Source organism: Purpureocillium lilacinum (genome assembly GCF_023168085.1).
Source record: "Purpureocillium lilacinum CBS 284.36 DNA, scaffold_6, whole genome shotgun sequence".
NCBI classification, from domain to species: Eukaryota; Fungi; Ascomycota; class Sordariomycetes; order Hypocreales; family Ophiocordycipitaceae; genus Purpureocillium; species Purpureocillium lilacinum.
The window spans coordinates 562,229-577,526 of record NW_027072116.1 but is presented as its reverse complement, the minus strand read 5'-3'; the positions used below and the strand labels follow the sequence as shown (position 1 = coordinate 577,526).

General features: G+C 55.8%; 4 protein-coding genes across 4 annotated transcripts; 1 reads left to right on the top strand and 3 right to left on the bottom strand.

The window, feature by feature from the left end:
• Positions 1 to 170: 170 nt before the first annotated feature.
• PLICBS_008099 (uncharacterized protein) lies at positions 171 to 1,242 on the top strand (the record flags this gene model as incomplete). The annotated part of the gene is made up of 3 exons (XM_018324417.1): positions 171 to 477; positions 545 to 710; positions 768 to 1,242. 3 exons carry the CDS (start codon positions 171 to 173, stop codon positions 1,240 to 1,242), a joined length of 948 nt encoding a protein of 315 aa, XP_018177596.1.
• A 574-nt stretch (positions 1,243 to 1,816) lies between these two features.
• PLICBS_008098 (uncharacterized protein) lies at positions 1,817 to 3,682 on the bottom strand (the record flags this gene model as incomplete). Its single annotated transcript, XM_065601321.1, has 2 exons — positions 1,817 to 2,109; positions 2,323 to 3,682. 2 exons carry the CDS (start codon positions 3,680 to 3,682, stop codon positions 1,817 to 1,819), a joined length of 1,653 nt encoding a protein of 550 aa, XP_065457393.1.
• A 4,107-nt stretch (positions 3,683 to 7,789) lies between these two features.
• PLICBS_008097 (uncharacterized protein) lies at positions 7,790 to 8,320 on the bottom strand (the record flags this gene model as incomplete). Its single annotated transcript, XM_018324419.2, has 1 exon — positions 7,790 to 8,320. One exon carries the CDS (start codon positions 8,318 to 8,320, stop codon positions 7,790 to 7,792), a length of 531 nt encoding a protein of 176 aa, XP_018177598.2.
• Positions 8,321 to 14,315: 5,995 nt separating this feature from the next.
• Positions 14,316 to 15,226, bottom strand: PLICBS_008096 (uncharacterized protein; the record flags this gene model as incomplete). Its single annotated transcript, XM_065601320.1, has 4 exons — positions 14,316 to 14,773; positions 14,825 to 14,933; positions 15,013 to 15,158; positions 15,214 to 15,226. The coding sequence occupies 4 exons, from the start codon at positions 15,224 to 15,226 to the stop codon at positions 14,316 to 14,318; spliced, it is 726 nt and encodes a 241-aa protein (XP_065457392.1).
• Positions 15,227 to 15,298: the final 72 nt, after the last annotated feature.

Sequence of the window (15,298 nt, the reverse complement as noted above, 5' to 3'; positions counted from 1 at the left end):
CCATATATACACTCTCCCCGACCTTCCATTTGACAACTGCTGCCCTCACGCAACATCCGACACCACCGTTGGTACCACTACTGTTCCATTCCCTCCATACAGATCACCACGACTCTCGCCTTCCCCCTCGCACAAACCGACTACCATCAGCGACACCATCGTGCCGAGATATGGCCTCCAAGAGAAACTCACGCATATACGTCGACGAGACAAAGCACCACGAGGAAGGTCAAAAGACAATCATGTCTCGACCTCGCCGCGACTCCCGCGCATCAGTCAAGGAGGACGACATTCAGCAACAGTTTGCCCAAGCCTTTGAGGAACTCCCGCGTGGCAGCACGACAACAAGCGAGAGCTCTTCCTCGTCCGCATCCTCTGCGTCGTCCATTTTTTCGACGTCCCGATCCCAAAGCATCAATAGCGTAACATGGGAGCCGAGCAATGCTGGCCCTGCAAGGCAGCATGGCGAGCCGATGAGTAAGTTCACACTAGGCCGCGCCCGCCGGCGTATTCACAGAGACGCGACACCACTGACGCGATGTAGCGGTCCCCAGCGCTGTGGCTGTCACTCGCCCCCATGACTCTGCACTTGCCCCCGCCAGCGGCCGCCCTGTCAACTTTGGCATGGTGATCCCGGGCGTCTACCGCAGCAGCTACCCCAAACCGAGCGACTACGAATTCTTGGAGGGTCTCAAGCTCAAGACGGTCGTGTAAGATGCTCCCTCTCCCAAGGCATCCATTGGCCAAACCCAGCTGACCATTGACAGCACGCTGGTAAAGAAGGACGAGTTGGACTATGATCTCAATGCGTTCGCCACCAGAAATGGCGTTCGGCAGGTCGTCTTCGACATGAAGGGCACCAAGAAGGAGGCCATCCCCCTGCCCACAATGAAGGCCATCCTAGAGCTTGTATTGGATCGCAGAAACCAGCCTCTTCTCATCCATTGCAACCACGGCAAGCATCGTACCGGCTGCGTCGTTGCCGTGATTCGCAAGTTGTCGGGCTGGCGCACCGATACTGCCTTGGCCGAGTACAAGTCCTACGCCGAGCCCAAGGTTCGCGACTGTGATGTTGAGTACATCAGCTCGTTTCAGGCCTCGTCGCTTCCCCTCAGGTCTGACGTCGCGAGGACCAACCCGGTTCGCCTGCGAACCTTTTTCCGCGCCCTGGTCTTTTCGACCTTGGTCTTGGGCCTCTGGCTCGTTTCAAGCGCGCGACTGGCCTCTGCGGGCGACTCGTAGCCGCTCGCATGCCCTGGGCATCATGGCGGCTTTGTATCACGCCTTACAACTTACGCACACGGAGACCGACTGCATTACGGCACTCGTCGGGTTTGACGCGGATATCATGAAGACTTAGAGCCCTGGAGCGGGGAGTTCAAAACACCAGACCGATGCATTTTGGCGGTAGAACTGGCCCAACTGGCTTGGGCGGACCGGAAAGCTGCGTTTTGGTTCATTGGGCCGCGGAAAGACAGGCATCAGGCATACCGCATTCGACACACGTTTGGGTGAGGAACTCGAGATTGGGACATCAAGCGCTGAGACCATCTTGAGTGGCGTTTCATTACTTTTGCGCGTTTGTTATCGGGCGAGGGGCATCATTACAAGGCCGTGTTTCTTGTCGCGTCGATTCGGTCGCGCGGTGCCGTGCTTCATGCCGGCTCGCCCATTGTTTTCTTTTGTTATTTTGTACGCCGGGAATGAGTGGGTTGTCTTCACATAGCGATGGCCGTGGACAACAGCACCAAGCCCAGCACTAATAACACTTTGGTGTAAATCGTTTGTTCGTGCGGGTGCACATATTGTGGGTGAATCAACTGCGCCCTAAGGGCCTCATGCAGATGACGTTGACGACGTTGGTCAGCGTGCCCCTGACGTCGTCGATGCTAAAGCGCACCGAGATAGTAGCACTGGGAAGCTCGAGCACGGTTAATCCCGCGCCGCCGCCCTTAACCAGCTGTAGCATGTCTTCGTCTTGGTGCGGCGCGCCGTTGAGAGCGCTCAGCTCAACCCTGGCCGTGCCGTCGCCTGGACCCAGCTCCATGCGTACGGCGAAGTATTCCTCTCGACCTCGGACCCGGAACGCCGCGACCGACGACACGGGGCCTGGCAAGGGGAGCGATTTGCCGCGGGCAGTCATGATTGTCTGTGGAATGAGAAGCGTCATGGTCTGTGTTGGGTCGTTACGTGTCCATGATAATGGGGAAGACGGTGATGCGAGACAGGGGCTAGGGGGTGGCGACGGGTCACTCTGCCACGGCGAAGGGGGGAAGGGTTCCGACGACGACGCAGCGTCTGGCCAAGGCGCCGTCCACGAACCGAGCAAGTCGCAGCTGTTGCCCGAAAAGTACTTGAGCCACCAGGTCGTGTCACTCCGCGCCACGACGCGTCCCTCTGTTGGTCCCGGTCCCCAGCTAGACTGCCTGGGAAGGAGAACGGCCTGCGACGCGAGCGCGGGGAGCACCATGGGGAGAACTACGGGCGCGGCGCGCGCGCGCGCGTACGTCTGCGTCGGCATGCCCACGGCGATGCTGCCGACGCTCCCCGCAGTGTCCAGGGGCACCAGCGGCAGGGCTATCACCGTGGCCATGTCACCGCGAACGTGGCACGGTAGCACACCTAGCCGTTCGTCAGGCGGGCCGTCCTCGCGCGTCATGACGCACATCTGGACGCTCAGGCCGCGGCTCGTCGACGTGATGACGCTGTCAGGGGCATCGGGGGAGGCGGGGTGGCACGCGATGTTGCCGCTGTCGGCGAAGCAGTCCGCCCTCGGAGCCAACGCGCCGACGACCATTCTCCGCCGCTCGCCGCCTTCGTAGTCGTCAACGTACCCGTCATCGTCAACGTACCCGTCATCATCGTCGTCATCCGCAAAGTCACCGTCCTCCAGCGCCGAGGCGTCCCACACCAGCAGCGAGCAGTCCTCGCCCCGGCGCAGCACCTCCTCCTGCAGGCGGACGAAGGCGCGCGGCCCGCCCTCGCCGTACAGAAGGGGCATGTGGATGCCGAAGAGGCCGAGCAGGCAGTAGGCGGCGTCCTCGGGGCGGGTGGTGGCGCGGCCGGCGGCCCAGGACATGCGCGCGGCGGCGTGGGCGCTGGCATCGCGGCGCCACGAGCCCGTGAGTAGGACGGGCACGGGGATGCGCGTGCGCGTGGAGATGCGCTGTGCGAGGGACGCGCGTGTGCCGATGCGGCGCCACGACTGCGAGAAGAAGGTAACGCGCCGAGGGGCGAGGAGCTCCTGCAGGGTCCAGCCGCGGGTGAACCATCGGGAGCGCTCGAACGCCGGGCCGGGCTCGTTCACGGTGCCTTGGCCTGGTTCTGAGGCTTCAGCGTAACGGTCAACGTCTGGTACGTCGGCGAGGTAGGCAAAGCAGCAATCGGCGCGGCGGTACCAGCGAAACATGGCGTTGATGGCCTCGGACAGCTCCGCGCTGCTAGTCTTGTCGATGCAGACCGTGTCGGCCCACGCGTAGATGAGGCCGGTCGAGGCTACGGCGCGGCAAAAGTCGACGATCTTGGCCCAGCCGGGCTTGTCGGTGTGCGTCCCCGCCAGAACGTCCCGGAGCGTGGGCTCGGCGCCCTCCTCGGTGAGCCATGTGTGCGAGAGGATGGCGTAGGGAGGCGGCCGGGAGGGGAACGACTCGAGGGCGAGGGTGGTGGTGTTGAGGAGCCTCATGGCGGTGAGACGCGGCTGTCACTGGCAATTGCTTCGCCAGGCAGGGAATCAGGGGATCGTGAATGGAGCTCCGACAACGCCAGATGAGAGGAGCGCGCAGGGGACGGGAAGCAGCTCGTTACGCGGCATGAAAGCGCATATGAACAATCTCGCGGGCGACCGTGGCTGAGGCATGTTGTGACTCCCGAGGCGAGTGTCAGCTTTGCAGGGAGCAATCTCAGCGATGCCAGAATGGCGTGTAGGCGCCCCGCGGATCGACAGGGGTGCAGCTGTGCAGGTCTGCCAGCTCCAGGACGCCAACACGGTGAGCGAGTAGGTGTCACGATGGACCAGCAGGCAGAGACAAGGCAGCGAAAGGCGGCAGATATTGGATAAAGGACGTAACACTGCCTGATGGTCGGCAGTCTGGGACATTGCTGGGCAATGGCCGGTGTCGATCGCGAGATTGAGCATGCAGTCTAGGCCGCGGTCGCAGAATCGGCCGGTCTGGCGGCTTGCTGGCTGTGTGCGAGCATGCCTCTGGCTCATTCTCGCCAACCGCAGATTTGGACTGCATCGCAATCCTCGCAATTGCTTCGTCCCGGGTCGAGCCTTGTCGTCGCCCTGAGCCAGTCAAGCAGGCCGCTCCTCAAATTGCAGCGCCATGGAGGCAGTGAAATAAAGTACGAATTGAGCAAGGTACGACGAGTTCCTTTGCACATGCAGCCGCACGACCGGGGCTGCGATTCTTCACAGGCACCCGCGCAAGGTTGTGTCGCACGGTTGGGCTTGACAAGCAGGGCTCAGGGTGGTCTCGGCCGAGCATGACCGGCCCCAACATCCATGATCCCATGGACATGCGGGGTGAGAGCACCTCCGGGCACGCACCCACGTGGGATTGACTCGTGCTTGCGTGAAAACGATCGAAGTGCTGCGCGATGGTGGTTCGCACCAAGTACGAGGCACTTCCGCCGACCCCGGCAACGTCACACACTGGGTGACTGATCAACAGCAGTCCCCGAGTGGCACAGACAGTGCCGGTATGAACTGCTTTACGACCAAGTCCTTGGCCAAACCGGCTTGAGAAACGGCGATTTGAGGCAGGGACATGACTGACCGTCAGTACGAGACGAAGCAAGCCGCAGCTGCGTCACCTGTGCAACGAGCACGTCGAAAGCTGAAAAGACTCGGCCCCTGTGCCTCTTCACGGAAGATGAGACCTACAAGGAAGGAAGGGGCTATTCTTGGCACGTTGATTCCCAATCCGGATGAATGCAGACTGCGTCAATCAGTCGACTACATACATCTGTTTGGCTTTCGTCCTGTTTGTCCGTATTTGTCAAGGGGCAAGGGTGTCTATTGGATGCTGCACGATGAGACCGGAAATAAATGTCTGAAGGGTGCGCAGCCACTGCAGTTCGGTGTACCGCAGACAGCTGTGCACCGCCCGGGTAATTGCTCGTGTGCATCGCAGAAGCAATGAATGCCTCTTGCACGTCAAGTAACAAGTAAGAGACCATGGCACTGCATGTGAAGCTCCAATTACAGTCCTCAACGCAGGACTGCCGCCTTGCGATCCTGAACAAAAATAAAACAGTCATTTGCCTCGCGCCTCTACAGAGCATGACGTGGGCTGAAAGACATTGAACATGGACTTGAAAGTCACGACTCGCTTGTTTTCCAGGCCAGGGCCAAATATAAAGACCTCCGGCTTCTATGGATGACTGCCGGTTTAAGCACTGACCAAACACGACCGTCAGACACACCGGACCTTTCTTTCACTGCATGTTCCTATCCAGCTCCTTCGACAGCTCAATGGCCGCCAAACGACCATCCGAGACGATCATTCACTCCGGTGAAAGTCCTTCAGGTACAATGATAGGGTCGTCAGATGACCACAGCTCTTCTACCGCAGTTCAACTTGTGGCTTGTTCTAGGTATGGCAGCCCGGAACGCGATCATTCACGGGTCCCCTCCACTGACTCCTTCTAACCTCACCTGGGCACAGCGCTCCGAGAAATGAACCGAGGGTTGTTCGCGGCCGAGCGCAAACCTACCCACCATACGAGACTGCGTCGATGCTGCATCGACACCTCTGTAGGGCAAACTTCAATGTGTCGGGCCTTCTCCACGGTCAAGTGCGCGCTTCCTCTCCGCTCAAGAACAAGCCGATGCTGTGTTGGTATCTGTACGAGACGAAATACACCAAGCTTCCACTTGCCGATCGACTCGTTCAGCTTTCTGGACGGAAGAACCTTGGTTGAAACGGTCAAGGTGCTAGGATGGCTCTTCGGGCATCGCTCAGCCCTCCAACGTTCCAGCGATTGGGCATACGATGCTGCACATATGCACTCTCCACGGAAAACTTCTTGAGAGGCAATTCCACTCCTGACGAGTACTCTCTGTACTTCGCTCTGCAGTCTCACAGAGTGATGGGTATCCGTCAGTGGCTCGTGATGCATGACTCCTTGCGTCAAGCGTGAGATGATTGAGGAGAGGTCGCGGAGATACACCAATGGTACAATATGAGAAGAAGTGCAGTATGGTTAAATGGGGATGTGTATAAAGTCGTTAGTGTTTTGACGCTTTCACTCAAAAGCCGAGAGGAATGTTGCTGGCCAGGATAAACATGTGGACAACATGTACCTGGAACCTTTGAGCGAAATGGCTTCCACTCGAGGCTGCGCTGTTGCCAATCTGTCTCCCTAATGTGTCCCCATGAAGACAATTGGGGGCTAGGATTGCAGCCACGAGAGGCACAAGACGCACGGCAGGAGCGGCAGTACAACAGGCTACTTATTTCACGGGACAAAGACTCTAGATTACTATCAATGGCATCAGGCGGTTTTGAACCCCAAGGCTCCGCTCCTGTCCCTCAGCGTCTTGCCCCAGATCATCAGACACACAGGTATGATAGAAGCACCAGCGATGACTCCAGCCTGCACACCGAAACTGCCCTTCGGTCCCATCGCATCCGCCCACTTTATTTGGAAATAACTGACAATAAAGCCGCCGGCTGTTCTCGCCATGTTAATCCAAGCAGCAATCTCGCCGCTTCCATTGGGATAGCTGTCGAGCCCGTACGCAGTAATGGAGACCGTAGTGATCATGATACCGAATACATACAGGCCCCATCCCAAAGACGCAATCATGTAATGATATGCGTTCTCGAGGGCAAATCCTAAAAGCACAACGCCGGCAACCATAAAAGGCGTTGAGATGAAGATTGCTCGGAGCCGGGCCTCTGGTTCGAAGTGGCCGTGGTGCTTGCGGGTGTAGTATCGTGCGATGAGATCGTGACACCAGTGACCGGATAGTTCACCGAGAAGGGCAGCAACCACAGGCGTGAAGTAGAAGAACCTGGCGCATTGCTTAATGACTGGTGTTTGCTGAACAAGAGCGAGGAACACGCTCGGTGCATGCGTTATCGCTATACGACAACTAGAGCTGGGAAGCCTAGAAAGGGTAAGGGGCACAGAAACTTACCCTATCTGCTTTGGTCCAAAGCCATATAGAGGCGTCAAGAAGATCGATAAGGTCGCTGAGCTGTTAGCTACTTGATGTAAGGTTTATGGACTCTGAACAGACGTACTATTAATGCCAACCACCCATGCGAATGTCAAAAAGTAGTAGATCGTGATTAGTAACACTGGTATTTTGCACAAGGCTTGTACAGGTCGAAGCATAGCGTCGACAAAGGTGTTCGGCCTTAGCAGATCTACGCGGCGCTGATGCACACCGATAAGAGTGCTAATCCATGACCCGTTTGAAGGAGCTCGATGGGCCTGTCGGTTGTAGTAAGTCTCAGGAATGAAGACTGAAAGAACCAGAGCCAGACTGGTCATGGTGAAGAGCAGCCAAAATGCCACATTCCATTTCTGAGTCGAGATGATGAATGCTGTAAATAGAGGCCCAAAATATGGACCTTGTGGATGAACGGTGTCAGTAAAGATGAAACGATACGGGGTGATTGACATTGGCCTACTCGTAATGATAAACCCGGCCCAAATATTGATCTTCCGAGCTCGTTCATGGAAAAAGAACATGTCGTTGATGAACATTAACCCTCCGCCTTGGGCCACCTGTCAGGCATTAGCCAATAATTCGGCCTGCAAAAACTTTCCAAGGCTACTTTACTGTAGAGAAGAATCCGTTGAGTATTCGCGCAGCCATGAAGCTATCGAAGGTGTCTGCAGACGCGCACCAAGCGGCAGTGGCGGTGGAAATGACCAGGAACCAGAAGAGGACCGGAAGACGACCAAAGTATGCGGACAAGGCAACAACGACGACACCGCCGGCCCCCAGCATGAAGACATTTCCAACTTGGGAATGGTTCACGGTATCTGGGCTCAGCTTCCAGATTTCTGATTGTGGGAGAAGAGTTACTGCGCCCGTAGCAGAGCCGTAGTCTGGCAGGAGGGCAGTCCAGGATATGACCAGAAGGACAAAATGTTTCTTGGTCGAGGACCAGTTCAGGGGGTCTGCCGGATCATCGCTTGGCGTTGGGATAAGAATGGTATGCCCATCTTTGGCAAGGGCATTGTGTTGAAGCTCAGGTAGCACGCTTTCGGGGTCGGGACTATAGTCGTGCGGACTATGAGGTACTGGCTTGTCTTCATTGTCGAGGGTCATCTGACTCGTCGTCGGTTTGAGGTCCATAACGCGTGAAGTATCAGGGTTGCGAATGTAGTATATACGTGTGATTAATGTCAACAGCTTGGCGCGGGACCTCAGATGCTCTGGTGCATAATTGTGGCTGCGGGCAAGGAATGACCAGGGGCTATAGAAGAAAGATGGGGACGTAGTTCAACGCAGGCGGTCACTTGATATTTCGTCAATTACGCATGCTTGAGCGGAACACAGCCGGTTGGGACTCCGGTCCCGGTGCTGGGCTTAGTCGCAACGAACTTCATCACATCCTGATGGGCCACAACCTCCATATTAAACGATTTAAACCGTGAGGCAACAGTAATTGGTGGCCACGGCTGCTTAATAAAACGTTGTCTTGGCTCGCTTTCCTGAGCACCCGTCGGGGGGTCTTCGGGGGGCACCCCTGGCAGCTCGTCAACAGGGTTACTGTGGCAGCTTGGCCGAGCAGCAGTCGGGGGGTTTTCGGTGCGCCTGTTGTGGTTGGCAATTCCCCCGAAGATGTCGCGTGACCCCTTCAGGGCTCGGACGGCTGTAACACACATCTACGCAAACCCCCGTCCCGACCCCCTTTGGCTCAGGCCCGATGCAGCGAGGGAACCGCTGGGAATTGGGCGACTGACCCTCACCGTAACCCAGCACATGTCGGCGGGCCGACAGAGGGGGCCTGGAGTACAGGACCATGCGGGGCATTGCGACTGCTGAAGCGGACTGCTGGAAGACATTCTCAAGCACAGGACTGGTAACCCCAGCAATTCAGTCCGCCTGGACGGACCAACTGGTAAACTGTTGGTCAAGACCCCGGGCAGTGCTGCAAGATGGTTGGTTGGACACTTGATTGTGGGATATGATGAAGAAAGCTATCAACATGGGATTCGACAACACCAGACAATGCATTCCAAATCGAAGTAAATTTCCAACTCGACCCAAATGATCAAGGACTATTTAAAGCTACAACGATTTTCCATCTATCATCCGTAGCTACTTGCATATAGAATTCGGGTGTTGTCGCTGCAAAATTGGACATTCGAACTGCGGCATCGGCTAGGCGATGTTTGGGTGCATTGGACGTCGTGTTCCATACTGTGGGCTGTTTACACCAACTGGATTGGAGCCCTGGTCGGTTGGCTCCGCCCCCGTCCAAAACCAGCGGTTACTTGATCGATTTGCTCGTCCGTACAAAATGCTGTGCACAGAGGGCCAATACAGTACGAAGTACTGGCCGATGTCTAGTGCGAGGGCATGCAAGCATTGCACAACCAGTGGATACTGCTTAGAGGTGGTCAATGCTTTCAGGCACGAGGCCAAACATGGTGACTGACACTTTCTTCGAACTCTCCTCTTTGGAGGCCCACGTCTATGTCAACTTCTCAAGTGCCAACCCCGCCCCTGTTGCTATTGATGCTGGCGCTCAAGTTCCGCCCGATTCAACAGAGGGCGTCAAACCCGGGTCGCACGAGCCGGCGGCTCCCAGCCCCGGATCCTAGCCACACACCCCCGGATCCTCATGCCGGTGAGGTCGATCGCCCCTCACTGCACACAATTTGTCGCGAGCACGGTAAAACGATTCTACAGGCGCAATGCAGCCCCAGGAAGTTGAAGTACGACAAGCTGCACGGCGCAAGCCCGACATCTCGTGCCACTCTTGCCGAAGGTATATCCTACAGAGCTTACGCTGAGCACGTCGTCAAATTGACTGTATTTCGTCTCGTAGGCGCAAAGTGAGATGGTGAGCGTGATAAGCCGCCTGGTAAGCCTCGCCGTGCCCAATTAACAAAGCCTCGTCCTAGCGACCGCGAACGCCCACGATGCCAAGCTTGCGAGCAGACAAACCAGGACTGCGAATACCCATTGGGGCCCATGAAGCCTGGTCCGAAAATCGGCAAGTTGCCTGGGTATCAAGAGGTTTATGGCGTAGCCGATATACTAACCACAAAATCAGGGACCCTTCAGCGCCGCAAGAGGAAACGGCGGGATGACCAAGCTGACGCATCTGCGCAGACTCGTCGCGAGAATCTGCATTCCCCAGGCCTCGTCTCTGGAGATGGCGGCCGCGCTGAGGGGGAACAGGGATGCGCTGAAAGGGGCGCAGAACAGAGCTCTCCACCATCTAACACGACGGAACAATGGAGCCCATGGTCGCGACATGCAAGAGAGTCCGGGATAAAACCGAACGACCTCTCCTTTATACTGCATCCATCCCACGACGCTTCAACCCCAGAGAAAGACCAGCTTGAGGGGAAGTCCGGAGGAGAAGCCCAGCAGCATTTTTTGACCCAAGCTTGCAACGATCTCGGCCTGTGCCATGAGTTTGTGGATGAGATGCAAGTTGCTTCAACATGCAGAATTGTCGTCGCGCATGGGCTGGTCTAACATGGGCATAGGATCCGGCTTTATTTCACGAACATGGTGGCCATCAACCTTTTCCATGAGCCGTCCTTTCGGGACAAGCTGGAAAAGATCTCTTCCCGCGTCCAGGCTCGCGCGCTTCTGGCGTCCATGATGAGTTATGCAGCCAGATTCCATCCCGCAGAGGGAGGGCTTAGTCAAACGAACACATATCCGGCCGTACGGACGATTTGCCCGCCGCCGGACCACTTTCTGGACATAGCGCTTAAACTAATCGACGAATCCCTCAAAGAGTGTGGCGACGAGCCACCGACCCTCTGTATTCTTCAGGCACTCATAATTGCAACGCACTGCCAACTGACACGTGGAGTACACGGCAGGGCGTGGAGATCACTAGGCATGTGCGTGCGCCTGGCGTACGAGCTCAATCTACATCTGATTGACGCACGAGGCAATAGCCACCGCAGCGACGCGAGCGAACCGGTCAAATGGCGGGATGGCGAAGAGAAGCGCCGTGCTTGGTGGGCTATTTGGGAGATGGACGTCTTCGCTAGCACCATTCGGCGAACACCTACGGCTATGGACTGGAGACACATGGAAACGTTACTGCCCGTGGATGACGCAGACTGGTTCAACGACCGACCTGCCCCAAGCGCCTTCATGGATAGCAACCCCATTCAGCGTTGGAAGACACTTCAAGGCTCCGGAAACCAGTCGCCTAAAGCGTGGTTCATGGTCGTCAACTCTCTCATGAAAGACGCGCAGAAAATCTCTGACCCTCGTGGCGTACGGTCCGACTCAGATTTTATGGAAAGAGCAGGGACGGCCAGTCAGACACCGATCGACGAGCGCTTAAGTCCCGTCGAAGACGCTCGGCAGCGGTTAGAAATGCTGGCAAATGCAGTCAAGTGTTTTACATTGGCGCTCCCGCAGCATCTGCGCTACAGAAACCAGTATCTTAGCTTCGACCCGCCACATTCGGCTCAAACAGAACCTCGACATCAACTACACTGCGGAATTTACAACATTTTTGTCATGACTCAGCTGGCTCAGCTCATGATTTATCGGCATTATCTGCTATACCACCCTGTCTGCACGGGAAGAGACAACCAAGCCGGCAAACCTCAGGGCTCGTCCTCGCTTCAAGTTACCCGTCACATTTCGGACGACCCTTCTGTACAGCAGTATTTTGAAGCCGCAGATAACATTGTCACCATCGTGAATCGGAGCTTTGAGGAACATGTCAAGTACATTAACCCCTTCCTTCTCAGCACGATTTGGCTTGCGTGTGCGGTTCAACTGGTGCGCAGGTTTCTCGGCTCACGGGGGGTAAACCAGGGACTTATCAAGTCGCGGTTCGATGTGCTGTACCTAACGTATAAGAGATGTGCAAGTTTCTGGGACGCGAAGACTTCACTGCAGGAAAATCTAGAGTCTATCGAGGCGCAGCTGGAAAGCCACTTTCAAGAAGGTCAAGGCGGGCGACCGCGAACATGCTATGACAGCCCAAACGAGCCTTCAGTGGAGGAGCATACGGCGGGTTCTTCGTGGGTCCGGGCCCGACCATCTTCTGAGAGTCCTGACCACCGGGGCCGAAACGACATCCGGCGGACAGCGGGCGTGCCTGATGAAGGTAAGACGTCGCCCTTACAGCCTACCAAGACCATGGGTGCAACCCACTAACTCATCACAGAATCGTCCGACATCTTAGGAACCCCAAGTGAAACGACAATCTTCGTGCAATGCGGCAGCAGCACTACTAATTACACTGGTAATGCGACTGCAGCTGTCTGTCCCGACGGGCCATCGATGGGCTTCCCTTCGGTGCATCAACAACAATTCACATCCGAGTCCCCAGTCTGTCCGCCAAATTATGGACTTCTACTCCCACCATCCCCAGCAACAACTCACAATGCGAACGAAGGGAGCAGTGTCGCACGTGAGACGCTTGCTGAATCCGTGGCAATGCCCCATGTTCCCTCCGTGAATCCTCCAGTCTTGGAAGCCGGAGCCCAAACGACTATGGGGGTTGTCCAGCAGGATAATCTCGAATGGTGGCTTCTTGACTTTCCCGTCGATTTAAGAGACCTCCTCGTTGGAGTGTCCGCCGACTAACATACACATATTGTCATAGTGGGCCAGATTCCAAATATTTTAGCTCATTAGCTAGTGTCGAATGCCAGGTTGCAGCGGTTCTTCCTATAAAAAGAGGAGTGCTATTTGTAGAGCCAGCTCTTGCTAGTTGTAGAGCCCATAGCAGCAACGACAGCAATGACAGCAATGACAGCAACGACAGCAACGACAGCAACGACAGCAACGACAGCAACGACAGCAACGACAGCAACGACAGCAACGAGAGCAACGATAGCAACGATAGCAACGATAGCAACGATAGCAATGCTAGTAACAGTAGGAATAGTAGCAAATTACTAGCAGTAGGCAGAGCGCCGCTGTCGTCCCATGCCACTAAAAATCGCTGGCGCAGCAACATGGGGCAAGGTCGCGGTCGAGAAAAAAATGTAGGACGGCTCTACAACTAGTAAAAGTTGGCTCTACGGATAGCACTCCTCTATAAAAATGGACTGCGCCGGCGCAATGGAGGAACTCGTAGGCCAGAGAAGCGATAGAGACGAAACGAGCACAGGGCTATATAATGTGAAAACAATGACTACGCATATCGGACACTTCATGGGCCTCATATGCGCAACGGCTTATTATTCGTTCTAGGCGTTGCCTAGGATTGCTTTGAACACCTCACCCAGTTTGGCCGCGCATTCTTCCTCGCTGCCGAGGACTTCCTGGGCTCTCCACGCCACGAACCGATCTGGGCGGACAAGCACAGCGCCTGACTCGTCGACGCCACGCAATCTCGACCACTCGAAATAGTAATCCTCCCAGTCCTGGCGGAAGCCTATGGAATGTACCTCAAGTGGCACGCCATATTCCGCCGCAACTTTTGTTGCTGCACCTTTCCATGAGCCTCCGCCAATGCCAGTGAGCAGGACGAAACGACCGTGTCCGGCGAGATCAATGGTCGAGATAGGTGTGATTGGCACAGCCTTGTTCAGCCAGACATGAGGTAGCCGTGAGCCAGGATACGTATTTGGCACATGGTAGAGCACAGGGTTCTCTGCGGCTTGACCAGTCAGTTGAAAAGGTGTAGCCTCATCGAAACTGTATACCCCGGGCCCAGTGTAATGCTGGCCCATCTCGATACCAAGACCATGGAACTCAGTCGCCGTACCCTGGATTGCTGTCTGGAATTCCTCACGGCGAATCTTCCCCTGCGGCGTAGGCTCTGAGACTTCCTCCAAAATGCGTTTTCTCTCGTCTAGCTCTTTAGGCAATGCACCAAGAGCTTCCCATACGTGATGATGCTCGCGAAATGCCTGATTAGCCCTCGTGATGACTGATTTGCCTACTGGCTGGCGCTCCTGGCTATAGGTCTTGAGAAGTTCCGGTGACGCGAGGCCCCGATGGACGAAAGCAATCTTCCACGCGAGATTGTAAGCATCTTGAATGCAAGTGTTGCTTCCAAGTCCATTGAACGGTGGATGGCGATGCACAGCGTCTCCGATGCAAAAGCTGTTAGAGACATTGTAAGTAAGCGCCAGGTGGTTGAGAAAAAGAGGATGACCGGCTTAAACAGACTCTTCACTCACATGTTGCCCTTGGAATACTGTTCCGCGACGGTCTCGTTAATGAACCATTTAGAGACGTTGAGTATCTCGGCTGGGGTATCGTCTCCGATGAAGTCTTTTACTCGTTTCAGGTACTCATGAGAGGCAGGCTTCATGCCCACATCGGCGTCTCTGTTCGGAAGCAGGATAAACATCCACTCATGCCAGGGCTTGACCATCCGCACGAGGCCCATCCAGCCGAATTCGGGGTGTTCACGGTCCGGTTGCATAACCCAGTGCAAGTTGCCCTTCCGGGAGTCAACGAGGTGGGACAAGTCTGCTTTCACAAGCACATTGATTGCGAGGCCCTGTCCAGGTTTGTGGTCCAGGGGCAGGTTGAGTTGCTTGACCACGCAGCTCTGAGCGCCATCAGCACCGAAGAGATACCTCGTGCGAATCTTGAACTCAAGCTTCGATATGTCGTCACGCAGGACAGCTGTAATTACGTTTGTTGCACTGTCTTCCGAAAATGACAATAAACTGGTACTAAAGCGAGCTTTGAAGCCGTGCGTCGTTGCATAGCGGATGAGTATCGGCTCTAGTAATGTCTGCGGTATGTCGACTGGTTCGCACGGACTTGCCAGCTCATAGTCGCCCTACTTCTGTTGGTATAATTTGATCACGCAACGCTGCACGGCTCATGCCAAGCCGAAGCCCAAGAATACTTGATCTCACCTTCCGTCGGGGATCGTTGCCCCAAGAGTAGAGTCGTGCATACTCCTCGCCAGCCATACTGTGGCACCATCTCGTGTGGATCATGGCATGACCGTGAGAAGCCACTGCGCGGACTTCCTGCTCAAGACCAATGTCTCGCAGACATTCTGCACCGGGAAAATCAATTACAATTCCAAGCTCTGTTTTATTCACAGCACTTACCAATAGCGGCCATATTTGTAATATGCGCTCGAGGAGTGCTAGCCGTACCGGCGGCCGCGCTGACCATAATGCCGGTCAATCCTAT